Source organism: Pan troglodytes, chromosome 5 (genome assembly GCF_028858775.2).
Source record: "Pan troglodytes isolate AG18354 chromosome 5, NHGRI_mPanTro3-v2.0_pri, whole genome shotgun sequence".
In the NCBI taxonomy this organism is placed as follows: domain Eukaryota; kingdom Metazoa; phylum Chordata; class Mammalia; order Primates; family Hominidae; genus Pan; species Pan troglodytes.
The window spans coordinates 171,193,295-171,220,510 of record NC_072403.2 but is presented as its reverse complement, the minus strand read 5'-3'; the positions used below and the strand labels follow the sequence as shown (position 1 = coordinate 171,220,510).

The 27,216-nt window shown below is 45.6% G+C and overlaps 1 protein-coding gene and 1 long non-coding RNA gene across 3 annotated transcripts in view; one reads left to right on the top strand and one right to left on the bottom strand.

The window, feature by feature from the left end:
* The window catches only part of FNDC1 (fibronectin type III domain containing 1), a 102,217-nt gene extending 82,017 nt beyond the window's left edge, over positions 1 to 20,200 (bottom strand). Inside the window, exon 1 of one of the 2 annotated variants that reach the window (XM_518834.8) lies at positions 19,895 to 20,200. In XM_518834.8, the coding sequence (XP_518834.8) occupies positions 19,895 to 20,003 (109 nt within the window). In that variant the 5' untranslated portion in view covers positions 20,004 to 20,200. The remainder of the gene's footprint in view (positions 1 to 19,894) is intronic. The other variant, XM_009452328.4, reaches the window with a different exon arrangement.
* Positions 20,201 to 20,341: 141 nt separating this feature from the next.
* Positions 20,342 to 23,764, top strand: LOC134810253 (uncharacterized). The gene is made up of 3 exons (XR_010157858.1): positions 20,342 to 21,081; positions 22,266 to 22,371; positions 23,435 to 23,764. It is a non-coding gene; the product is annotated as an uncharacterized LOC134810253 (long non-coding RNA).
* Positions 23,765 to 27,216: the final 3,452 nt, after the last annotated feature.

Below are 27,216 nucleotides of genomic sequence, written 5' to 3'. Positions count from 1 at the left end.
CGTTTCTTCAGGGTTCCCTGAAGTAAGAATAAGTGAATCCAAAGCGTCCTGCTTGCCTAAATTCTTAGAGTCCTCCACACAATCTCTATAAGGAAGCCAATCCACACTGTATTGTGGAAAGAATACACATCATTTCTGTCTATCCAGTAAAGCTCCCCTAATTCTTCTGGTAATGGACGTGTGACCCCAAACTGCCCAGGAAACTTCCCAGGAATTTTTCTAACTGGAGCTGGACTGGAGATGTGGCCAGTACTTTCTACTCATGAGGCTGTGGAGGAAGAATCCTGATATTGCTGGTGACCAGCTCTTGCTGTCACATTGAGAAGAGACCAGAGGTGAGGAGAGAGTTCCAATGATGCTTACAGCCCTAGTTCTAGGCATCCCAAAGGCCAGCTGGCCCCCTGCCTATCCCATGGTATAGCTCCAAGAACCAATGAATTCTGGAATTTAAATGAGCTCAAGTTGGGTTTTTGCCATCTATAGTCAGACCCCGATGGGCTAGAACATTATTAATCAAGATCTTCTATGAAAATAAAAATTGGCCAGGTGCAGCAGCTCACACCTATAATCCCAGCACTTGGGGAGGCTGAGGTGGGCAGATCATCTGAGGTCAGGAGATCAAGACCATCCTGGCCAACATGGTGAAACCCTGTCTCTACTAAAAATACAAAAATTAGCCAGGTGGGCATGGTGGTGGGCACCTGTAATCCCAGCTATTCTGGAGGCTGAGGCAGGATAATCGCTTGAACCTGGGAGGCGGAGGTTGCAGTGAGCTAAGATTTTGCCACTGCACTCCAGCCTGGATGACAGAGTGAGACTCCATCTTAAAAAAAAAAAAAAAAAAAAAGTAAAAATTAACATTTTTGAAGCTACCCCCACAGCCAGTGTATTTGGACGCACTCAAAGAAATTGAGGCGGCCGGGCGCGGTGGCTCACGCCTGTAATCCCAGCACTTTGGGAGGCCGAGGCAGGTGGATCACGAGGTCAGGAGATCGAGACCATCCTGGCTAACACAGTGAAACCCCGTCTCTACTAAAAATACAAAAAAAATTAGCCGGGCCTGGTGGCAGGCACCTGTAGTCCCAGCTACTCAAGAGGCTGAGGCAGGAGAATGGCGTGAGCCCAGGAGGCGGAGCTTGCAGTGAGCCGAGATCGAGCCACTGGACTCCAGCCTGGGCAACAGAGCGAGACTCCGTCTCAAAAAAAAAAAAAAAGAAAAGAAATTGAGGCAGATACCACCTGGTACGACTGCCATTCCTAGTGGAGCATTCACAGCAGCCCACCCAGCCTGCAGAGGAGCCAGTGAGGACAGACTAAGTTACAAAGAAACTCCCAAAGGAATGTTAAGGGCTTTGGAAATACACTGGTCCAATAAAACCCCAAAAATGCTGAAGTTATTTCTTAAGTATACCAAAGATTGCTCTTTAATGCAACAAACCCTTCATGCTTATGTAAGTCTCCCTACTTCATCTTTGTTTGAAGTTCAAGTTTTACTTTCCATTGGAAACCGCCAAATACTTCCCAGACTCTGAAATGAAGAAAACACAGATCTCAGTGTAACCACACGTCTTGGACCAAAAAGTCAACAGATAATCAGCCAGAAAAGGTTAGGATGTACTACAATAGCAGTATAGCTTGGAGGTAGGAATCAATGTGATATACGACATAGAGACTAGGATTCAGAGGAAAGGTGGAAAAATTCAGCTATCATTCATACGATACCGGACAGCACAGAAATATTCAGAAATTCAGAAACATCAGAGGGTTGACAACACATGGACAAAACACTAGAACGACTCAAATGACTGACCAAATTTTAAATATTTTTTCAAATGGATGTTGGAATTATATTTGGCAAATATTTATCACCCAGACCCCACCCAGAAAAAAGAAAACCCTGGAAGTCCAGGTTGTTTTGTGGTTCTGTGATGTAAAACTAATACTAGTAAAATTTGCAGATGGCGGATTGAATTTTCCCCGAGGAGGCTGCTGTTGGGTAGACACAGTCTGGGTATGAAAAGAACCCCCTGGGTCCCCTTCTGACATTTCTCAATATGCATAGGGTTCAATAGAAGTGTTTTCCACAGTTGGCATTGGGTTCTTTAAGGATAACTGTACAAAAAATAAAATCAAACCCTAGCTCTTTGGAGTCTGAACTTATTATAAAACACACTAGGGAATGGAAAGAGCTTTGCAAACAAAACTCTGACACCACCCAGTGCTTTGTCAGGTCAGAGGAACATCAAGGCAAGCAGGTGTCCCAGGTCCCACGGGAGATGGAGGACAGCAATGGAAGCAGATCGTGTCCTACAGACTTTATCCCTGGCTCACATTCCTCACTGCCCAATCCATTTCCCCATGAAACTCTAACTTACTGGATTCTACTCCAGGCCCCAAAGTGCCCTGTTATGTTCACCTGGGGAGGGTGGACACTGGTGGAGTGAGCAGCTCTGCCCTAGGCTACAGGTCCCCATTACTGGCTGCAGCCAATACTCACTCCTGAGCAGAGGAGCCAGCGGCACTCCTGGGCTCACCTCTCCAGCCACCCCAGCCCCACCTAAATTCCCCGTGGTTGTCACCAGCTATTCTTCCAGCATTTTGATAACAACGCATCATTTTATTCAGACAAAAAGGCCAAATTTTCATGCATGCATGCCAATGTACTTATAAGGGTACACTGGATAGTCACTGAGTACAGTTGTGAATCACATTTTTTCTTCATCATCTCAAAGAAGCCAAATGGTGAAGCCATCCAAATCTCCAAAGGGGAAACATTGGCCAATCTTTAAATGGCATTTGTCAGATCCATTTCTATCCCCTCCAGACTGTCAGCGCCACCACCACCTCCACGCATTTCTGTGTGAGCACTTTCCACCTCTGGTGAGTTTCAAGTGGCTGCATGTCAGGGTGATCCTCACACCTGGGCTTCAGTAGACTGCATCCTGTGCCAGAGACCCCTGTGTCTCTGGGCTCTGCCTGGGAGCTGCATGTCAGCTTGCCATGCAGGCGACTTCCAGGCATGCTGCCTCGCATGAAAAGGTCCCATGGAAAGAGCTTCCATGGTGCCTGGGCAGCTCACTTTTGCCTCTAGGGACCTCAGGAAATGGCTCCCAACCTCCAGCCAAGTTCACCTGCACCATTGCACGATGCGGGCAAACTAAGCCTTTCATTCAGAAGCACTCTCATTATCTCAAGGGTTAATGGCTCCTTATGGACAAAGTTTGCCTAGAATGTATTAGATTCTAGGTTGTTTGTTTATTTGCATTTCAGGGGAAATTGGAGCAAAGAGAAAGAATATTCATTAATATAGTTTATCTTTCATTATTCCCTTTCATTATCTTCCTACTTTACTCCCTCCTTCCCCACAACCTGCCAACTTGGAAAAGATCTAAAAGCAGAAAAATACAAAAATGGAACAGTAAAATGAAACATGAAGAAATTCTGTTTCAAAATAAACTGCAAGCAGCAAAACTAAAATCAAACTCTCAAGCCAATAGGAACTGACTGTAATTTGCTCAGAGAATATTCTTAAAATAAATCTCCCTTATCCCTCAAGATGTTTCTGAGACATTTTAAGCTGGATTTTTATTAGTCCTATTCAAGTCCAGTTTCCCAACTAATATATAACAGTCTGACAGATTGCATTAAATTCAGAAACCACCACCATAGACACTATGGATTGGCTACCCAAAAGCTATTCCCAGCTTCTTTCTCCCTCGCCTTCTACTACAGAGGCCGGAATACTAAACATTCAGTCATGACTTTTCAGCTTCCCTTGCAGCTAGGATGGCCATATGATCAACTCTAGCCAATGACAGAAATAGGGAGGTTCGTCCTGCCATTTCTCAGAAAGCATTTTAAAGGGGTTAGGTTTGGCTGTTATGGGCTGGTGGCCTTTTGTACCTTCCTCCTTTTTTACCCCTTGGGATGTCAACATGATACCTGGTGATGCAGCTGCCAACTTAAAACATGGAGTGACAATCTTGAGAATGATGACAGCAAAGTGGAAAATGGAACAAGGCTATGTGTCCATAACCTTGTTAAACCATGGGACAGTCCCGGTCTCTCTGCTCCCAAGTTTACTGGTGAATGAGATAAACAATTCTCTTACTTGTTTAGCCACTGTTAATCAGATATCATGTTGTCAGCAGCCCAACCCACTGCTACCTAACATCACTTCTGGATTTGTAAAATCAAATCATCTTCCTGATTTTTAAATGAGAGCTGCTTTGGTTTAATTTTCATTACTTTCTGTTTGTTATTTTTAAGGGATCCCCTCTGGGAATTTAATTTTGACAGTTCCAATGCTTATTTGTCAGTAGGCCATTGACTTGAGTAATTACATCTGCCCAGAGAGTGATGCAGCCATAAATCAGACTGAACTTCACCATCAGATCTGGCTGAATTCAATCATTAGGATTTGAGGTTTTAAAGTTCTTGGCCATTTTGTTTAGGATCCAGTGTAAGCAAAAGCTACCGTTTCAGAGCAAAAACAAGATCCCCCCCCCCCACCCTCCATATAAACCACCAGCTTTCCAGAATGGTTTAGGGAAATGGAACTGGAGGAATTCCATAAATATATTTATTTATAACAATCATAAGAAATAACAGGCCCTAAAGAGCAAATGCCTATAGTTGGGAAGGGCTCATGCCTTCCATTGGCAGGCATCAGAGACCCAACTAGAAGCCAGTACTTTGCAGGTTTTTGTGGAATTTTTTCACACATTCTTCAAATTCAATTTGTAACCAAGAAATAGTTTCTTAAAGAATGACCATTGTTTGCTAGTCCAGCTAGTCTCAGCCTACTATAAACTGCTTGGCATGCCAGACCAAAAACCACTCCCTGAAAATTTATTCCTTCTCCCAAAATGTGAAAGTCATTGTCTAACTATGTTAAACACTTGGGCATTACTGTACCCAAAATCACCACTCATATTACTCAGAAAGCTCCCTGAAAAACACCCTTAGAAGAGAGGCCAAGCAAAGGTTCTGGAGAGGTAGGTTTGAAACAGAGTGAATGAGACAGACATGACCAAGAGCCAGCTACCACATAGACCCAGTGACAACCCCACTTGCTAATGAGCCATTTTTAAAACATTTCAGATAATAAAACTCATTTAATGATTATGAATGGGCATAGGATTATCAATAAAAAGGGGAAAATACACTACACACCTAATAAACTGAGAGTTTAAGTTTTGGATCCATTTGTAATATAGAAAAAAAATATTTAAGGAAGTAAAAAAGAAAGGAAAGGAACATTTGCTGACCACCTACTTAGTGCCAGCCATTTCATTCATTTATGGAACAGATATTTACTGAGTGCCTACTATGTGTCAGATTCTAAGCAAGGAACTGGCAATATAGAAGTGATTTAAAATGAGCTGTGTTATCATAACTATTTTCTCTTTGATCCCCATTTCAAAGCCTGTGCACTGCACTTTGGTGTTCACATTTTTATAAATAAGGAAACTGAGTCACAGAGAGTTAAGTGATTTGCCCAAGGGCACACATCTAGTAAGTGACAGTCAAGCTCAGACCCATCTGAAACTATGGACCATGCTTTTTCTACTATACTTTGTTCCCTCTCAGCTGTAATTACAATTAAAAGCAATAAGTATAAACCTGGAGATAAATCAGAACCAAAGATATAAAACTGAAAGCCAGTGGTGGCAGCTGAATTCATAAGGACACATGAGCTCGTGCCCTGAATGGATCTTGTGAATGCAAGATTTCATGCTGCCAAATCTTCATCTCTTGCTCCTCAGCTTACTCTATGTCCAACAACAGTGAGCGTCTCCTCCTAGAAGCAACTCTTCTCAGGTCCTCCCTGACCACTAGACTAGCTTCTGGGACGCCACACTCCCTGGTTTCTCTTCCACATCATTGGTCACCCCGTCTTGGTCTCCTTTGCCAGCTCCTCCTCCTCTGCCAGAACTCTAAATGGTAGAGCACTGCAGAGCCCAGCTCTGGCTTTCCCTCTTCTCTACTGCACTCCTTCCTTCTCTACCCATGTAGCACACCTGGTGCTATGACTGCAAAGACCATCCATATGTGGAAGGCTCCTGAATTCCCAACTCCAGCCCTGGCTTCCCCTCTGAGCTCCAGTGTGTCCAACTGTCTACTTGACATCTCCACCCAAAGAACACAGAGGTCTGAGGGATGACAGTTTAAATCTGAAATTTTAGTGGTAGGAGAACCAGAAAAAAGTTGCATCATGGAAGCAGGAGAGATTTTCAGGAAGAAGGGAATGTCCACCAATGTCAAGTCAAGTCAAGGCTGAAAAGAGCCCATTTTTCTCCTCTTGAAAGAGAGTGTCCACCACCATTCAAGGCCCTCAAAGAAAGCAAATATGCCACTCAAGTTTCTCTCTACAGATATCAAACTTAGTCCATTTTTCTATGAATGTAGCTAATCCTACCTACCTCATAGGATTGATGCAAGAATAAAATATGAAAGAAAATCATAAAACACTCCACACATGTAAGATAACGTCAACATGAGGAATAAATGCCACAGAACACCTGATATCCCCAATCACAACCTGGTACAAAATGACCCAGCCTGATTCCCAGTATCTCAGCTCTTGGCCAATTCTCCCTCCGCACACAGCAGAGCAGGCATTTGGTCCTCATTTCCTTCCATCTTGGAAAACATACTTTTAATTGGAATTTTAAAATCTTGACAGTTGAAAAGAAACTTAGATAATCTGATTCAGCTTCTCCTCTTCCATCTGCCTATTGATTGTAAATCCAAAATAGTCTTCAGTGATTTCCATGACTGGACAGACCCAGTCAAATTCTAACACATTTCCCTACCTTCAAAGGTAAACATCTTTGAATATGCTATTCAATTGGGTAACATAGAGTTACTAAGAAAGCCACTCCCCTGGGAATACAAGTGAATTAATTTGGAGATATGTAAGAAAGGCAACGGGCTTCAATCTACTGAAGGAAGCACTACATTGGCACATGAAAGAGTGAGGGTATCAGGCATTTACTATCAGCTGAGTGCCACTAACAAGAAACATTATCAGGGCCCAGGGGAAAGGAAGTCCTCCCAAAGCTAGGATAATCAGAGAACAGAGTATGGCATTAATGGAATTCAAGGAGTGCTTTTACTAGAGATTTTCCCCATGTGTGGAAGCCCTGGGTCACTCACTGCTTTCCAGGGCTTGAATTCCAAGAGGACACATAGTCTGTCCCTCTCTGTGGCTGTGACCTAGCCTATCTTTGACTCCTCAAAATGCTGAGAATTGTTTCCTGTAATGAAACTACATTGCAATTTCAGAGTGCCAGTGGACCCCACGGAACTCATCCCAAGGACCCCAAGTCAGATTCCGCATGCTTGTTAAGAGGGACACACAATCTGCTCAGATGATATCTAGTGTTTGTACCCTGAACCTTAGCCTCCCTAGGTGCTAGCATTGAAAGTGCAGTCATGATGCAGCTGTGAAAATAAGATCACCCCAAGGCCTCACATCCTTTGGGCGTGGTTTGTTTGAATATCAGCAGGTACATATGTGGATTCTGACAATTATTAGCCAAAACAAGATGCTTCAATTCTCCCAGGCTATCAGAGAGCAGTAGAAGGAAATTGCTGGGTGGGGTGGAAAGTGGTATTAAAAACAGACTGGAGCCAGGGCACATGTTACAGGAAAAGAGAATGTGATGGTTTTCCATATCATCAAGAAGGTCAAAGCCTGTCAGATCCATGGCCCATGGACTGTCTGTGGTAGAACAAGACTGCCTTCATCTCGTGACCTGGAAGTCTCAACTAGAAAATACAATCTAGACAGAAAAAAAGAGAAAGGCACATTCCAAATTTTACAGAATAGGAAAAAAAAGTACTGATTTTTTGAGTTTCAGATTGAGTCAACACCAAAGTGTGCCCGCCAGGCAAGGTCCTCAGACATAGTTGGTGGTCCCTCTTCCTGATCTTACAATTCTGTATGTTTCAATGTAAAAACACTACATCTGGCAAGCGGAAGTTTATTAGAAAGTCCAAGATGATCCTATATTGCTACATTTATCATATTTGGTTGTCATTTATAGCCACAGCAATCCCAACTTCTTTATTACTAAATCTTTGTAACCCCAGAGCCTAGCACAGTGCCCTGCCGGCAGAAGATGTGAGTTAATTACTTATTATTTAATCTATCAGTGAAGGACCTAGCCAGGCTTGATCAAATAATTAAGACCACTTGAATGTCCATAGGTCTTTGGAACACCAGGTTGACAGTTCAGCACACAATGCATCTCAGGGGCTTATCCCTTCCTCATCTGAGCTGTGGCCCAGTGCTGGAAGCTGATGAACTCTTTTGTCTACTGAAAAGGAATCATCACTGATCATTAGAGAAAGGCAAATCAAAACCACAATGAGATACCATCTCGCACCAGTCAGAATGGCGATTATTAAGAAGTCAAGAAACAACAGATACTGTCAAGGTTATGGAGAAATAGGAAAGTTTTTACACTGTTGATGGGAATGTAAATTAGTTCAACCATTGTGGAAGATAGTGTGGTGATTTCTCAAAGATTTAAAACTGGAAATACCATTTGACCCAGCAACCTAATTACTGGGTCTATATCCAAAAGAATATAAATAATTCTACTATAAAGATACATGCACACGTATGTTCATTGCAGCACTATTCACAACAGCAGACATGAAATCAACCCAGTCTATCACATCAGTGATAGACTGGATTTTTAAAATGTGGGACATATACACCATGGAATACTATGGAGCCATAAGAAGGAATGAGATCATGTCCTTTACAGGGACTTGGATGATGCTGGAAGCCATTATCCTCAGCAAACTAATACAGGAACAGAAAACCAAACACTGCATGTTCTCACTTATAAGTAGGAGCTGAACAATAAGAATACATGGACACAGGGAGGGGAACAGCACACACTGGGGCCTGTCAGGGGAGGACAGGGGGTTGGGGCAGAGCATCAGGAGAAATAACTAATGCATGCCAGGCTTAATACCTAGGTGATGGGTTGACAGGTGCTGCAAACCACCATGGCACACATTTACCTATGTAACAAACCTGCACATCCTGCACATGTACCCTGGAACTTAAAATTAAAATTAAATTAAAAATTAAAAAAAGAAAAGGAATCATGTTGGTAAGCACACCATACGTTATGAGTTAAATTGTATCCCTTCCAAAAATATATTGAAATTCTAACCCCTGGTATATGTGAATGTGACCTTATTGGGAAATTTTGGAAATACAGTCTTACAGAGTTAAGATGGCCAAAACTAATCCCATATGACCGGTGTCTTTACAAGAGAAGACGCAGGGAGAATGCCATATGACGTGGAGGCAGAGGTTGGACTGATGTGTCTAAAAGCCAAGGAAACCACAAGAAGCTAGGAAGAAGCAAGGATAGGCTCTCTGCCAGGGCCTTCCAAGAGAGCATGACTGGCCCTACAGATTCCAGACTTCCAGCTCCGGAGCTGCAAGATAATACATTTCTGTTGTTTAAAGCCACTCAGTTTGTGGTATTTTATTACAGCAGCCCTAGGACACTCACATACTGTGTAAATACAATTCTTCTCTCCAACTGAAAATGGACTTCCAACACAAAGCAACTCTCTCACTAACGTATATGCTGACACCACGCAGTTAGGGTGGGAGGGAAGCAGGGCACTGTCCCACACTCGGCACCACCCCCTTATTCTGCTGGAGGCCGGTCAACATACATAAATATATTTAGGTATATCATATGTAACTAATACCAAAGAAAGCACATCCAGTCATTTAGTAAGCAGTCACTGAGCCTCTGCTATTTGCGGGCAGCATTCTAGACACAGAGGCTACAGCAGGGAATAAAACCAACACAATGTCCTGCCCTCGTGGAGCTTACATTCCAACAAAAGAAGATAGCCAAGTATCAAGTAAGCCAGTAAAATATATGAAATGCCGGGTGTTGATGAGGGCGTGGAGCAAAATAAGGCAGTGATAAGATGTGCTGGGGATAAGGATAGGATTACCCTGTTAAAGGCAGGGAGAAGTCCAGAAGGCCTCTTGAGAAGATGTTGCACAAAGAACCTGAAGAGGATGAGGCATCAACCCATAGATTGTTTTTGTTTTTGTTTTTGTTTTTGTTTGAGACGGAGTCTTGCTCCGTCACCCAGGCTGGAGTGCAGCGGCCCAATCTTGGCTCACTGCAGCCTCCGCCTCCTGGGTTCAAGCGATTCTCTTGCCTCAGCCTCTTGAGTAGCTGGGACTACAGGCGTCTGCCACCATGCCTGGCTAATTTTTGTTTAGTAGAGACAGGGTTTCACCATTTTGGCCAGGCTGGTCTCAATCTCCTGACCTCAGGCAGGTGATCTGCCCGCCTTGGCTTCCCAAAGTGCTGGGATTATAGACATGAGCCACTGCACCCAGCTATCAACCCACTGATGTTCATGGAAGGTTGCTCAGGCAAAAGGAATGGCCAGTGCAAAAGCCATAAGGCTGGAAGAGGCCTCGTACATTGCAGAACCAGCCACGAGGCCGGAGGCCAAAGCAGATGGCAGACGGTGAGGGAGGGCGTGGTGCGGAAAGGATCATGCACAGTCTGGAAAACTTGTTGGGACTCTGGTTTGTATCTGAGGGAGTCAGGGAGCTATTGGAAGGTTCTGCGACATTGTGCATCACGAGAATCGCTGCAGCTGCTGTCCTGAGACTGGAATGTTGCGGGAGAGGACAGGAGCAGTGAGACTATGGAGAGGTCACTGCAAAAATCCAGGTAATACGGCTTGGACCAGGGTGGTAGCCGCACTTCCCTGAGATGCCAAATTGCATGCCATGATTTCTCCATTTACAAAAAAAAAAAAAAAACACTTGCAAGCTAACTGCAGTGATCACAAGCAGAATGGGCAAAACACTTTTAAAAATAGTCTTTGGACAATCTCAAAAGGTGACATACTGTAGAACGGCATTTATATGACATTCTTAAAATGACAAAATTATAAAATGGGGGAACAGATTTGTGTCTGGGGTGGATGGGAGGAAGGAAGGTAAATATGGCTACATCAGGTAGCACAGGGGCCTTCTCAGAGAACTCTTCTGCATCTTCACTGTCCTGGCTGGGATGCGGCACTACAGCTATGCAAATGCCGCCTTTAGGGGAAACTAGGTGGAGGGTACATGGTATGTCCACCTTACTGCTGTCAACCTAAACAACAGAGAGGGAGACTCCAAGAGAAAATGATGTTGATTTAGGAGTATGTATTGCAATGGGAATTTGTATGCCACGGTGAACTATCCGCATACTCAGGGAGTGAAAGGAAGACAAAGGCTTTTAAAATGAAAATAAGGAAGATAGCAATTGTCTTGAGTTCATTATCCTTGGCTACAAGGATCAATGAAGAGGATAGTGCCAGTCTGAGGATGGACAGGAAGTTGCTGGGCAGACGTCAGGTTGTCATGGCCTTTGGCAGGCTTGTAATTTTTGTAGTCTTTGCTGAGAGCTCTTGTTATCAGGCATTCGTGCATAGAATCCTCCCCTGCTGGCCTTTCATGGCTCTGTTTGTCAGGGGTTTTAGCACAAGTGACTCCATTTTGATTCTGACAACGTTCATCCTTCTTATAATTGAACAGGAATCTATGACTATCTCAAAATTAAAACTTTTTTAAAACATTTTTTGAAAAATAGCATTTAAGCCTAGGGTGAAGTCCAAACCACCGACCTTTATGTCTTGTGGGGGAATGGGCACACCAGAATTGGCCATAAGAAATGATCGCTGAAAGCACCCCACGACACTCCACTAAAGTAAACACAGCCACACCAGCTTCTCTGTGAAGGGCACACCTGAGCTTTCTGTCCTCTAAGTGTGACTGATGCGTCATCACGAGCACACATCCATCAGAGGAGGCCAAGCCTTCTCTGCAGGGGGATTTTATTGTATATATGATTCTGTGCCACCATGGCAGTTTTCCCCACCATCCCCCAGAGCACCCATAAATTTCACAGAGCTTTTGTCAAAAGCAGCTTCTCCTCCTGATTCTTCAGAAGGGGCTCACAGTGAGCCCACCTGCCCCAGGTCCTGCCCTCCCCTGCCTGGCTAGGGAGGCTTCTCCTGAGCTCCTAGGACAGCACACCTGACCACACCTGTCACACCCCATCCAGCCCCGTGAGTTCCGCCATGGGTGACTGTGGATGAGACTTCATCTCCAGACAAATGTGGGATCATGAAAAATTAGGAGACATCACTGCACAGCTTTCTCAGGTACTTTATTAAAATGCTAGCTAACTCCAGCCACAGCACTAGGGCTTAAGGTACCCGCTATCCACACTTCTTCAAGAGTGGCACATGCTCATCTCCACTCTGTTTGCAGACTTAGTGAAAGTCTCAGTAAATTGTGTCCATTTATTTCCTCTTTAAGCCAAGTTACTTACCACTCCCCGCCCATGAACTCCTAAAATTGCACGGGGTCTTTCCTCGGGAACCACACTGAATTCGGCACAGACCCACCCCTGGCCCCAAAGCCAACATACTCAACTGTTCAAGACCGCACTATAAATCAATCCTACCAGACTGCCCACATGCAAATACATGAGACTTATGCTACCCTGGAGCCCTTTCCAAAATAGGACTGTTCTGGAACATACGAGCCATTTCAGAAAACATGGAACAAAGATGATTCTTCAAATGAGATATGACTGGAGGTGATACAATACAGGCATTTGGTCTATACTGGCATGAAGAAGGCCCCAAACAAGTAAGCAAATATAGAAGAAGCCCCAAACAATGAACAAAAGCCTCAGTGGCCCTTTCTGGCCAGAGCCTCATGCAGTACTGGGATTGGCTGCTACCTGACCTCCCACTGACCCAGCGACATGCCACCTTATGGCACTCCCTCGGTGGCCACCAACACTATGGATCAAGGTCAGACCCCAGGACTTTCCTGAGCTGGGTGCCTCCTACACCTCCAACCCCGAATGCCACCATTGACCCAGAGCAGCACTTAGCACGAACCACCTCGAATATTCCTGGTTCCTTGCACATGACTTCACGTGTGCAGCAGGGTCTGTTCCTTGACCAGAGATGTCCTTCCTCAGCATCTTTCTCCAACTAATGCCTATGTCCTTCTCAAAAGGGCTCAAATATAGCTGGCCTTGACCTCCCAGTCAATTCACCCCCAAAACACCTGTGCTACCTCTGTCCTAGCACGTATCACCTGTCTGTATTATCCTCATCCAGCCCTCCTTGCCCGTGTGTCCTCTGACAGCAGGCACTATGTTCATCTGACTTTGTGTCTTTGTCTGACTCCCGGTAACCCTTGCTGAATGGATGAATGAATGAATGAATGGACATCCTTCAAATGGAGACTCACACAAAGTTAGAGCTGGGGGGCCCTTCACAATATCTAGGTCAATCCCCTTGCTTTGCTGATGAGAAAACTGAGGCCTGAAGATTTATGACCCACCCAAGGTCACGCAGCCAAATTGGTGGCTCAATTAGGACCTAATAAACCAGATGAAGGGACGTGACACCATAAAACAGTCCCTAAATAGCAGAGCCCAGCATTTAAATGGCACATTTCTCCTGAGAATTTCAAGACACTTTAACGCTGTGAGCATCAGCCTCACCACCTCTGTGAGATGTAGGGACTTGTCAACCATATAGATTAGCCACTAATGTTTCTCAGCATTTTTCCTTGACTTAAATGGTCCAGTAAACAAAACTGAATGTCTTAGCACAAGGTGGTAGCACTTCCGGGAGCCTTCTGGTTAAATACAGTCTCAAAGGTTCAAAGTTGTGATTTCCACGGTAAAGATCAAGCACTCACAGAGAGTGGCGAAGAGTTTGGGTAACAGGTTAGACACCGAGCACCGGCTCTAAGATGCCGACAGGCGAGCTTAACAGGACCACCAAGGAAAGGGGGCTTCCCCACAGTGAGGACCCTGCTCATATCCACAGGCCAAATCCATCTTGTAACAGAGGCTACATTCACTGCCACTTTGTCTTAAGTTTAGCCTTGTTGGAGTTCAACACATTTCAGTACCTCACATAATCATTTTTCAACAGCCGACAGCAATGTTACAGAAGTAAACTCAGGAAGGCATTCTGAGCAGATCAAAGATGTGAGTGTTGGCACTCACATCCAGCCTAGAGAAGAAAACAAGGAGATACAGTAAAAGCTCAAACCAACCAGAACAGGGGTGTCTGCAGGGAGAGTGTGGGATCTGGACCGCAAAGACTGAGTATTAGATTACAGACTTTGGGAAAACCAGTTAACCTCTCTGACCTCAGTTGCCCCAGTAGCAAGATGAGGATGTTACTGACTTCGTAAGGTCACTGTGAAAATTAAATTAAATAACAGAGAGAAATGGTGAACTCCGTAACGCTTTAAACTGCCAGTTATTATTAAAAGGAAGTAAAAATGTACACCTAGGAATTCCTCATAAAACTGAAAATAGAATTATGTAGATTGTACTTTATAGATTATAAGGATGCCATAATTAAATCATTTCGTCCACATATAGGAGACTGCAGTAAAAAAAATGTGAGCAGCATCTACTTTGTAATTAACATGAACACCTCTCAAGTTATTTTGCTACATTACAAGTGTAGCATTATTATAATAATTAGAATACATAGTATATAATTATAATAATTTGACATTATAATTGTAATATTATCCTCTCTGGATACAAAAATTAACATTGGTGGTGGAGGGGAGAGGCTGAGACGGGACCCATCAGGGCCAAGGAGGCAGTTCCTAAGGCTGATACCCGTGAGACATCCCTTGCTCTCACCCCATCTTCCAGCTGCTGCATCTTTGGTGGAGGCCTGCAGAGGCACCAGCGGCACCCCAACAGCCAGCGGGCTTCTGACCCCAGCTGCAGGTCTGGGCAATTTCCTTTCTCACCAGTGCTTATTTGAATTTGCTAACACGCAGCCATTTCGACTCTTAATTAGTGATCTGTCCTTTCCCGTTTAATATATGAAGGAAGCGCCAATGAGTAGAAAAATTGCCAAAAGGCAAGCACTAAGGGAGAAACAAGGCAGATAACTGGATGTTTGTCCTAATTTGCTTATCTCTATAAAGCCGCAGCGACAGCTAAGTCCAGCTAGGGCTGCACGGAAGGGCCTGCGGGTGGTGGCTTCGGCTCCAGAAGTCCAGGAGCGCCCTCTAAGGGCCTCAGAGCGCAAGCGCTGCCCAGGCCGGGCCGAGGGAGGAAGACGCAGGTTTTTAATAAGCAAGGATAAGTTTTAGGAGGGAGGAAAACGGGGTGCTCACGAATGTGAATAACCAATTCACATACCTCCCTGATTCCAAATGTTCTAACATACATCTACAAAAGTTGGTAAAAGAGATGGATGAAACAGTATCCACCACTGTCCCCCAGCGACCCAGCTCTCCTCCCCAAAGGCACCAAAGTTTGTAGTTTCATGGGTATTCTAACAGAAACGTCCTGTGCAGTTACAAGTAAATACATACACATACATAGTCCTTTCTCTCCTTTACTTTTATACCTTTAAACACCTCTGTTTTTTAACTGAAATAAAAGCTTCTGATAACAGTTTAATTATAACTCAAGAAATCCCTAAGTTCCATGGGGGGCCAATGAAAAGAGGTCTGCTCCTTAATCAGCCAAGGGTGATGGAGCCTCTCCCGAAATGTTTGCTTCCAGGCTCCCTGCCCCCCCCCATCCCTTGAGGTAGGAAGAATAATGATCCCCCAAAGATGTCCTTGTCCTAATCCCGAGAACCAAGGATGTGGGCACCTCTAGAAGGTAAAAAGAGCAAGGAAATAGATTCTCCCTTAAAGTTTCAATACAGGCCTTGATTTTTGCCCAGTACCGCACATTTCAGACTTCTGATCTCTATAACTATAATAAAGATCATAAATTTGTATTGTTTCAAGTCATTAAGTGTGTGGTAATTTGTTATAGCAATAGGAAATGAATACACTCTCCTTCCCCTCCTGTTTTCAGGGAACGGGCCTTTAGAACTTAAGTATGATGTGAATGGTCTTGGTAGAGTATATTCATCATGCTCTGGAACTGTCTGGTGATAACTTTCCAGGGGTGCAAATTGTCACTCTGCAATCCTATTACAACCTCTGATTCCACAGGAATGAATTTCATGGTCAGTTGATGAACAAAACACCTCTTCCATCTGCCATTGGCGGGTTCCAGTGCACAAAAAAGGAGAGAGGGTCTCACCACGTTCTCTCAAAGAGGACTGAAGTAACAGGGAAACCCCATAAAGCCACATGCAAGTTGAGCCACAGGCGAGCTTGTGATGGAAGCTCTAAAGGCTCCCAGAGATGGAAGGAGCCTCCTTCAATTGACCTATTCTGAAGCGGAGACTAGCCCAAGGCCCCCAGGGGTGCAGGACAGCACTGCCACTCACACCCAGGCATCCTGATTTTTAACCTACTTCCCTCCGTATATACCAGCATGTCTCAAACATTTTGGTGTCTGAATTATCTTCTATTCTTAAATTTATGAGGATGCCAAGGAGGTTATGTTTCTGTGAGTTTTATCTATCCTTATTGACTTTACTGGGAATTAAAACTAAAATATGTACTTATTTATTTTAAAAAACAATAATAAACCATTACATGTTGACATACAAATATATTTATATGAAAAGTAACTGTTTCCCAAAACAAAGAGAAATGAGTGAGAAGAGCAGCTTTGTTTCTACATTTTGGCAAATCCTTTTAATAGAATATCTCTGATCTGCTTATGCATTCAATCTATTGCAATATATTGTTTTGGTTGGAGAAAACCCAGCCTCACACAGATGTGTAGCTGGACAACTATTTCAATAGCCTTTTTGGATAATTTTGAAAAATCTTTGATATTACACCAAAATTCATCAAGTAGACAATTCTTAGAATCTGAAATCATATGAAGAATTTTTCATATTTTGTTACATTAAAAATCCATTGGGCTATCATGCACTTTGAACAGACCTTTTACCCATGCAAGATTGTTGAAAGGCTATACACTGGTCATTTGGATCTATTGGTTTATTTGGTTATGCAGATCATCCAAATGTTGACACATTTTATGAGATGACATTTACAAATCACATTCATTTATATCACCATTGATCTCACTAGAAAAAAAAATTAAATATTGGGAAACTTTCAAGCTTACAGTGGTGGAAACAACTTGGCAAAATTCTGATTTTCACTTGAAAGCTGAAATGTTATCATTGGCAAGCAATAATAGCAGTTATTTTACTAGAAGTAGCAAGTTCCCTTTGTTCATTTTTGAGAAAACATCGGCCAAATACCCAAGTCAGAATAACTCTAGTTTGTCTGTTGTCATTCTTTGTGGTAAATACCACATTCCATTTTAAAAAACCAGCTAGCTTAATGCATAACACAAACAATCACACCAGTGCTTCCCCCTGGGGTTGCCACTGAACTTGGTCATCAGCAGTAGTAACTTATGTGTCCTTCCCATTTATTTACACTATTAAAAAGACATACACTCAAAGATACAAAGATTTGGTAAAATTAATAATTTTACTGTGGCATCAAGAACATTCTTAATGAAACTGGCAAATTTTTTTTAACTGCAAAGTCCCCCCAAAATTCAAAGACTACTAGTGCATGATGATGTCCCTGCCTTGATTCTCAGTAAGACACCCGCAGTTTACCCATCAAGCTTTTGCACCCTCAGTGCAAATGTCAACTGTGAAAAAGGAAAATAGCATCTTAGTAATCTTAGTATTACTTTGAAAATAGTTTTGACATGGAAAATTCCCTAAAAGCTTCTTTAAAGAAGAAAATAAAAATCATCCCTAACCATCCTAAGATACCCACTGCAAATATGTGCATGTGTGAGTACATCCACATGTGTTTAGAAAAATGTATCATACCAGACTGGCAAGGCCATCATAATTTTAATGTTTGCATAGTATCCTATTGTAGGGATGAATATGTGTGGAGGAGGGGACACTGCTTGCTTATTTTGTTTTATGTTTAATTGACCCTACACTGAAGGGCTTATCCAGATCTTCAGTGTGTCCTGCTTTAAGCAAAGTCCCTCGGAGCCACTATTATGTGGCCGTGGGTAATTTCCTTACAGAGATTCTGGCCCCAAAAGGGTGGTGAAGGGGAGAGCTTGACACAAGCAGCTCGCTTGGTCCATGCATTAGTTCAACCAGAGAGAGGGAGCAGTCTATCCACGACGTTGCTGTCAAAGGGAGCCCATGAAAGAAATTATGTACCCCATAATTTCATCCACAGCATGGGGAGCTATCTACAGGTTGCTATGTCTGTTTCTATCCTTCTATTACTTAATTTAAATTTAGTAGATTTCATTCTGAAATGTGCCTGTCCTCCTTTGTCCACCTCTAGTCTGGTCATCATTTGACTGTAGATCCCACGTCAACACAGTAGAGAGAAGGGCTGGGAAGCCGTCCAGCCCCAGCATTCCTCAGCACAGTGATTCACAGAGCAGAAGGCGAAAAAGCAAGAGTGCAGATCGCGGTGGGATTCCAGGAGCTCTCACAAACAACCCCGCTCGGACCCACTCACATGCAACCCACGGGCAGGTGGCAGAGGAATCGGAAAGGCAGAAGGCTGGAATCGCCACAAAGCCAGGGCAGCACTGGTTCCAGTTTCAGACCATTTTCAGAAACAAAAACTCTTCCAACACTCGGAAAATTTTCACTTAGAAAAACAAAAGCCAGGAGTTGTAGGTGGGGAAGTTGGAAGACTTTATTTAGTTTTATTCCTCTCAAGTACTGTGCAAAATATTCAGTGAATACTTTCCTAGAGTTCACTAATGGGAAGAAAAAGACCCTACGGCAGGCACTGCCTTTTATGAGAAAGTGGCATTGGCATCAGAATACCTCGCATAAACCTGAGCCAAGCATTGGGATGATGTATCTACCAAAAAGTCACAAAGTAATGTGATCCCCAACTTTTCTTCCTTTACCCCTGAAGTAAGAGAACAATATATACACTAAATAGCATCATAAAACTGGTACCCTCGTTGGAATAGTATCTGACGATCATTGTCTGCTTCTTGGATTTCTACAAACCAATGACCTAAAAGCCAGTTTCAAGTGTAAAAATGCCTGCACAGGAGGTGGGAACAAGGGCGCCAAAGGCTTAGGAATGAAAACCTCGCCACAAACTTGTCTCTCTCTGCAGGAAGCTTGCAAGAAATCTGACAGGAGCGCGCTAGCATTTTCTGAAAAGCATTGCCCTCAAAGGAAGCATCCATCCTGGCTGCAGCCTCAGCCATTGGGGAAGGGCGAGTTTCTCTGGAATCAGCTTTCTCATTTCCCTCTCCCTCCTCTCAAGACAAACATTTTCTCCCAGCTTGAACGTTCCCCCCGCGCGCGCGGGCCTCCTGCCGCCTGGAGCCGAGCTGGCACTGGAGCGTGTCTCCTCCAGAGCGCAGAGGCACCCGACGCCCTGCGGCAGCTCGCAGCCTTTCCCCCACGACCTTCTAGAACAGCCCTGCTCTGCCTCCCTCCGGTCTCCCGAGTGCGCCCGTCATCCTGCCTCGGGAGAGGTGAACGCGGAGAAAGTAGGATGACCACCTACGCTCCCGAGAAATTCTGGGCAAAGAAAGGCATTACCCCAGCCCGCACGCTGAAAGTCGCCTTTCTTTTCCTTTTTTCCCCGCTGTGCCTGAATCTCCCGGGACACTTAGACGGCTGGAGCCTCCCGACTCCAGGGCGGGCGACGGCAAAGTTAAACGCCAGCGCGCTGCGGTCCCCGGGCACCGAGGCGTCCCCGCTCCCGCCACCCACACAGGGCGCCAAGTGCCCCGACCCGCGAGTGACGAGGACGCACAGGCTAGTGACACGACCCGTAGCCAGCACTGAGCGGGACGACGGGGCCCGAGCGCAGGAGGGTGCGCAGAGAGCTGAGGAGCGCCGGGGGCCCGGGCGCGGCGCGTACCTGGGGCCCCCGCCGAGGAGGCGACGGGGAGCAGCGCGGCCAAGAGCAGCAGCGCCGCCCAGGACAGCCGGCGCGGCGCGCGCAGGGTCGCCCCGGCCTCGGGGGCCATCGAGAGCCCGGGGTGGGCCGGGGCTGGGTGCTTGCGGCTGGCAGGGGGGCGCTGGCCGGAGTCTGGGGAGTGCCGAGGCGCCGCCGTCGGGTCCCCGCCGCCGTCCGTCTGTTCTGCGCGCTCTGCGCGGTGCCCGCCGCGCCCCTGCCCCGCGGCGATCGCTCCCGGCAGCGCACCGGCAGCCGCGCTCCGCCACTGAGGCCGCCGACCTCCCGCCGAGCCTTTTAGCTGCGCTCGGGCGCCCCCTGCCGGCGTGCGGGGCCGGGGCCAGGACCGGCGGGGGCGACCCGGGCGACAGGGGCGACGGGGGCGGCGGGGCCCGGGCTGGAGGCGGGCGGGGCGCGGGACGAAGGGGCCGGAGCGCCCCGGACTGACTTAGCGGTTCTGAACTTGGGGCGGTCGCTGTGCCGGGCCAAGTGGCTGAGGAAGTTCCTCCCCTCGTCTAACCCTCTCATTTTCTGGCTGGGGAAGTCGCCCATCGCGCTGAGGAATGCCCTTTGTCCCCTTACAGAAACACCTCTGCGCCCCACGTGGGGACTCGGGCCGGGACCCCTCACCCGGTCCGCAGCGCTGTAGTTCCTGTGGCTAGCCCAGTCCTTCCACGTCCCTACCCTCACCCAGCGCGCCCACGTCAGGGGTTTTCAGCGTCCTTAGACCCTGCTCCGTCTGGCTGTCATTTCTAGGGCGCGCACGATGCGGGTCGAAAAGGAACCCAGTTTTCAGTGTGCCTTGTTGCCCAGGCCAAGGACTCAGCGGACCTCGCCTCTCCCTTTTCTGTAATTGTAACACTGCCCCAGGTCTCCCTATTCCTCCTTCTCCCTATTCCTCCTTCTCCCTATTCCTCCTTCCAGCCTGGAAGCCTCGCGGCCCTCCAGATGGACTCGGAGCGCCCCTGGAGGCTACAGTGACCTAAGCTCTAGGAAGGCCGGGTCCTGGACGCCGCGTGCTGCTGTCCGCCGCCGACCGAGTCCTCGCAGAGATAACCTGGCTGAACTCACCGCCCAGCGCTATGTCAGTTCTCCCTCATGACAACCCAAAACTTGACCGGATTTGTGTTCTGCAGAGGGGAAAAAAAAAGGTAAATGAATTGTAAAGAAATGAAAACCAGAAATACAGTATCTCTTTGAATTTGAGCACCCAGGAAAGGCGTAAACCTACCGCCTTCCTTTCCAGGAAACTCTCCTGCTTCCCAGCAAAGGTTTTTGTTTGTTTGTTTTTCTTTTTCTTTTTGTTCTTGTTTTGAGACAGGGTCTCCCTCTGCCTCTGCCGCCCAGGCTGGAGTGCAGTGGTGCAGTCTTGGCTCACTGCAACCACCATATCCCAGGCTCAAGCCATTCTCCTGCCTCAGCCTCCTAAGTGGCTGGGACTACAGGTTTCAGCCACCATGCCCAGCTCATTTTTGTATGTTTTGTAGAGACAGGGTTTCCCCACGTTGCCCAGGCTGGTCTCGAACTCCTGAGCTCAAGCAATCCGCCCACCTTGGCCTCCCAAAGTGCTGGGATTACAGGCGTGAGCCACCACGCCCAGCCCAAACACACTTTCCTGCATTACTCCCTTATGTTATCATGTTTCCCCACATGCCATTTAATGGAGCTGTGTGGTTTCTGTCTCACCAGCAGCCACCCGGCTCTGCCTATTTTGGGGGAATGGTAGCTCCCTCCCCAACTCCAACCAAGTGACAGGCCCCCTCCTTACTCCCACTCCTTCCCAAAGCCCCACTTCCCCACTGGCTCAGGGCTCTGCAGTGGCCTAGACAGGGTCACTCAGAGTTGGGACTCTTCTAACACGGGCTGGTGGAAACGTCTCTTTCTCCCATCATTCGTGGATTTGGAAGGATGGTAGCCATGGCAGGCTGAAACACAGCCTTCCTCCCCAAAAAGACATTCCTGTCCTAGTCCCTGGCCCTGTGAATGTCACCTCACATGGTTTATTAAAAAGCAATTAAGCATGCTGAGACGGAGAGATTATCGTGGATTATCTGGGTGGGCCCTAATGCAGTCATGTATGTAACTTATAAAACAGAGGAGAGGGAGATTGACGCACACAAGAGAAATCCAGGTGAGGACGGAGGCAGCCATGGGAACGATGCACCCACAGCCCAGGGATGCTGGCAGCCCTCACCAGAGGCTGGAAGAGGCTCCTCCAGAGCCTGTGCTGGACTTCAGGCCAGTGGAACTGATTTCAGACTTCTGGCCTCCAAGACTGAGAGAGCAGATTTCTGTTGTTTAAGCCACCCACCCCGTTTGTAATTATTTCTCACAGCGGCCACCGAACACCAGTGCAGTAGCCAGGATGGGCCTGTGGCTCTGGCTCCAGCCTCCAGGGACACCAGCCGGAGAGAAGGAAGCCACGCATGGAGAGCGGCCAGGTGGGTAGAAAAGAGCCGGGCAGATGCAAGAGTCCCGGGCTCCACCTCACCCCTGCGCTTTCTGAACGCTGGTTCTGGGGACAGCACATTCCCTTTTGCTAACTTGGAATGAGATTTCTATTTTCTGTAACCAATGAGTCTTGACTAGTGCACTCCCCCCTGTTCTTAAGAGGACAAGAACCAAGACTTATCTTTATTGCTCATCTGTCACCCAAAAGAGGCCATCACAGAACCAAATACAGTAACATCCAGGAAATGCTGAGGTTAATTGCCATTCATTCATTCATTCAGCAAATACTTATTGTGATCTACTCTGTCCCCAACACTGCTGTAGACCCCGGGGATTAGCAGTGACTAAAAGCAGATGAATAGCAGGAGTTAAGTTAAAAGCAGAGAAGGGGAGGCAGCACTGAGGACCTTACAGGCTGCAGGAAGGGTTTAGGCTTTCACTCTGAGAGGCGAAGGGCGACACTGGAGAATTCTGATCAGAGGAGACACGGGTAAGCAGGCTCTTACAATCCCAGTGAAGCAAGACAGTGCCTGGACATGATGGACAGCAGTGGGGCACGAGAACCAGTGAGGTTCTGGATGCATCTTAAAGGTATGGTTTGGGAGATTTTCTGACTCATTGGATGTGGAGAAAAAGAGGATTTGCAATATACCAAGTCACACTATTCTCATGCTGCTCGTTAACTCTCCATTGTGACTTCTGTAATTTCAGGATGTCACTCTTTAATTTCATTGTAATGAACAAATCATATGACATAATCTCTAGATGCACACAGTGAAAGCTCAACAGACATCAGTTTCCTTCCCTGCATCCTCAGGAGATGCATGTGCACTTACCTTCCTCCCCAGAATGATACTTATTAGAGCAACTTTCTTAGGGGTACATTTCAGAGTGAAGCACAATGCAAAATTACTTCCAATTTTAGAGTTTCAGAACCCTCAACCATGGGCTGTTTGATATTAAATGAAATTACTGACACTTATGAGTTCTGATTCTGATTTCGTTACAAATATGAGAATGTGTGTTTTAATCAAAACGTATTATTACCTTTAGGCTCAAAATATCTTAAAGAAAATGGAACTCGGAGTCAGTCATCTGTTCTCAACGTGGTCATCTCAAAAATATGAGCACACAGAAGTTTTCTTCCTTCTTGTCAGTTTTGAGTCCAATATCAATACTGTTGTCCTGTGAAAGATTTTAAGATTTAAATGTTTTTTCATGTAATTTCCTGATGTCTTGATTGTTGCTTCTATTTTGTTCATCAAAACCAAACAGAGTGGAGGTTGCTCTGGGGCTGCATGGATGGCCAGTCATTAAAATCAATGCCTTATTAGTCTGCCTTAGTTCTGTGGTCTTTTCTGGCTTTACAGATCAGCTTGTGTTCATATACACTATTTCCTGTTCTAGTTATTTTTAAAATAACTATACATCCAAGGAGTTCAGCACTCCTCATACACATTGTCGTGGCATTCCTATGTGATAGGGTAAATTAAATTGCTATTCTCGTGTTTCATATGGATAAATGGGAAGCAAGTTCAAATGACCTTCCAGTACAGACTCAAGTAGAGCGTTGAAAGTGCGTGTCTCATATTATTCATCTGACATTTAATCTTGTTCAGTCTTCAATTTGGCTCATGTGGCTCTTTAATTCCTTTTTAAGCACCACATTTGAATATATCTGCATATTGTGATCGCCGCAGGACACTACACAATACCCATTACACAATAGTGATATTTTTAAAAGACTACATAGAAGGAGAACAAAAGAGAGTGTGCTCCTACAGCACTTGCTGTGACTGTGGGGAGCTCAATAAATCGGACACAGCAGATCTGGAGGAACACATCAGTCCCCAGGATTCTATGAACAGAGGGAAAAGGGAAAAGAAAATAGAAGCAGACAAGTCGACACTGCCATCTCAGTTTCGCCTTGACCTGGGAGAAGGGTGATAGAAATAGCTTCTAATTGGCAATAAAATAAAATAATAAAATAATGTTTTACTTCTTTTCTTGAACAGTACTCATTTCGTTCCGATTCTCACAACAACTTTAGGGGCACTATTCTGATTTTACAGGAGAAAATCAAGGCTCCAAGAAGGCGTGTGGCATGTGCTTGGCCCTTTAACTGGTGCACCTGGGAGTCCAGTCTGAGCCTCTGACCCCAAGTACACATCTCTCTCCACCACACATGACTCTCAGAAGGTCCTTCCCTCTCTCCCATTTTCATTAAAACTATGAGGATCAGGGGAGATAGGACAAATAAAAGTCTGTTTTGCACACGCCATGTCCCCGTGTCCACTGCAGATTTATCGGAGACACTTCCTTATCATCCAGTTAGTGACCAATCCCTCTTAGCAAACAACTACATGAGACCTCAATGTTATATCACTCATGTTCTTAGAGTTTCAAAGATGCAGACAAGAAATGGTGCTTCTTAAAAAACACCCTGCCATGAATCTATCATTGCCCAAAACACACTTCCTCTGCACAGAAGTTCTAACATGTTTCCACTGCAAGGCAGTGCCAAGGCAATTCTCTTCTATTGTACAAATCTACTGGGAATTAGTGAAACATAAAGGATTAAGGTGTCAGACACCAGCCTCACATATGCATGGTTGGCATGATTAAATTTAAAAACTCACAGATTTGTGTTCTAAGTTTCTGTCCAATGGCCCAGGTCAATCCAGCCTACATTCCACACATGGAAGAAGATATTCCAATTCTGCCAACTACTGCTTGTCAATGGGGACAGGAGAAATCATTCATTCATCTATTCCTTTATATATCCTTTGTTGAACACCTATTTTTGTTCCATGCCATGTAGTAGAATCTGGGGGTGCAAATGTGACTAAGACACAGACAGCCCATGCTTCGAAGCGCTCACAGTCAAATGCAACAGATAAACAAACAACTGAAAACAATCACAATCCAATGTGACAAGTGCTGTAATCTTCAGGCCATGGAGCTTAAAGGAATTTTTATGAATGTTGTGCAACACTTCCTTTACTTATTTTCCCACCAAGGAGATTTTTAACCCTATGTCTACTTCTCATAGGCAGACATAGGGGTATGTTCACTCTAATCACGCTAATCCTGTGGAATTAAAAAGAGCACAGTTTGGGGAGGAGACATTAGTAAATCTGAGTGGAACAAGAGCTCAAAATGTAGTCTTCAAGTTGCAGTTGGCAGTTTGAAAAGCTGGCCCGGCATTATGCTAAGAAAACATATGTCTGGCCGCCTTCCCAGGCTGCATTTTTCTGACTCCCAGCATCTTGTCGAGAGCAGACCACAACTGCTAGTCCATGAGCAGTGCAGAGCTGCCCATCCGAGCCCATGCTGGTGTGTACAGGGCATGCCACTCAAGCCCCCCATGCCTCAGATAGCATGAGGACAGATAGGCACTCACTCTGGAAATGGGGACATTCATCATTTGTTCAGTAGTCCCATAATGAACCCCACCTGTGTGCCTGGCCCATGATCAGAGCACAGACTGTGGTCACCTGTGAAATGGCATCTGCACCAGCTGACAGCTGCGGGGGCTTTGCCATCTGTGCAGTGTGACTGGCCTGGAGGAAGTGATGAAATAGACATTTCGCCAGTGGTGATCCCAGCCCCTTTCCCTCCTGGCTGATGTCTCCCTCTAAGGCACCTACCCAAGCACATCATGCCCTTTCATACTGCACCCTTCTCACCACCCATCAAGCCTTCCTTCAAGGATCCAATCACCTCCTTCTAACTAGCATGTAAATAAGTGACTGATAAGGCTTTATGGTCTTTTCTCCATAAGGATGTAGTGCTCTGCAACTCACATAGTCACAACGTGTGTGCTCATTCATCCACATGAACCATCAGGGAGGGTGACACTTTATTATGCCCATTTTACAGAGGCAGAAACTTAGGTTCTGTGTCCAGCCGATGTTCATGCAGTTAAGGAATAACACAGCTAGGAGGCAAACCCTGATACTCCACCTGCAAACACAGTGCCCTTTGCACAATAGGCCATCAAAACAAGAATTCTCCAGTGTTGAATTCGTAAGTAATAAAATGTTGACAGGGAGGCATTTAGGATGAGGGCCTCTTTTATTTACAGTTAGATTTCCCTGACTTAAGAAAAAGCACCATCTTCTGCATCCACATTATAACTATTGCTCTCTGGCCACGCTTGAGAAGCAAAGTCGATTTTCCTTACATTCTTTAGAATCTGCACAAAAACATCTAGGAGAAAATATTCTGTGATTCTGTAGCATCCAAATCAATGTGCTTCCCTAACACAGCTCACAGATAGTACTGAATTGTTATTCATATGGCGCTCCTGAAATGAAAAAGCAGGCTTGAGCTGTTTTATAGGTAGCTTCCACTCTGGGAGGGGACCTTACTCTCTGTCTAGATTCAATCATGATTTTGTGAGCCCTCAGCGCATTCAGCCTACAGGCCTCTTCCTTGTTCTGGAAGCATCTTTCCCTGACTTCTGACACTGGAGCCTGTCCTGACCTGTCTTCTGCTTCTCCTGCCTTTGTTCCTCCATCTCCTCTGCGGTGCTGAGGCCTTTTCAAGTCTCCTTCCCCCTTCTCCAAAGAAGATCCCATCCACGGTCACTCCAGTCACCCTGCCCTTTCAGTCTTGCGGTCACCTTGCTGCCTCTTCACAGGGTTTTTGCACCAAGTGATCCCATCCCCCGTCCCTTTCTGCCTTTCCACCTATCCTTCAAAGCTCAGCTTTTATTAGAGTTTCCCTAGAACCCTTTGACCAGGTAAAATCTCCCCTTTCTACTCACTCACAGCACCATAGAACTTGCTTTTGTGGTCCTTCCCGTGGCTGAATTTTCATGCTTATCTCCA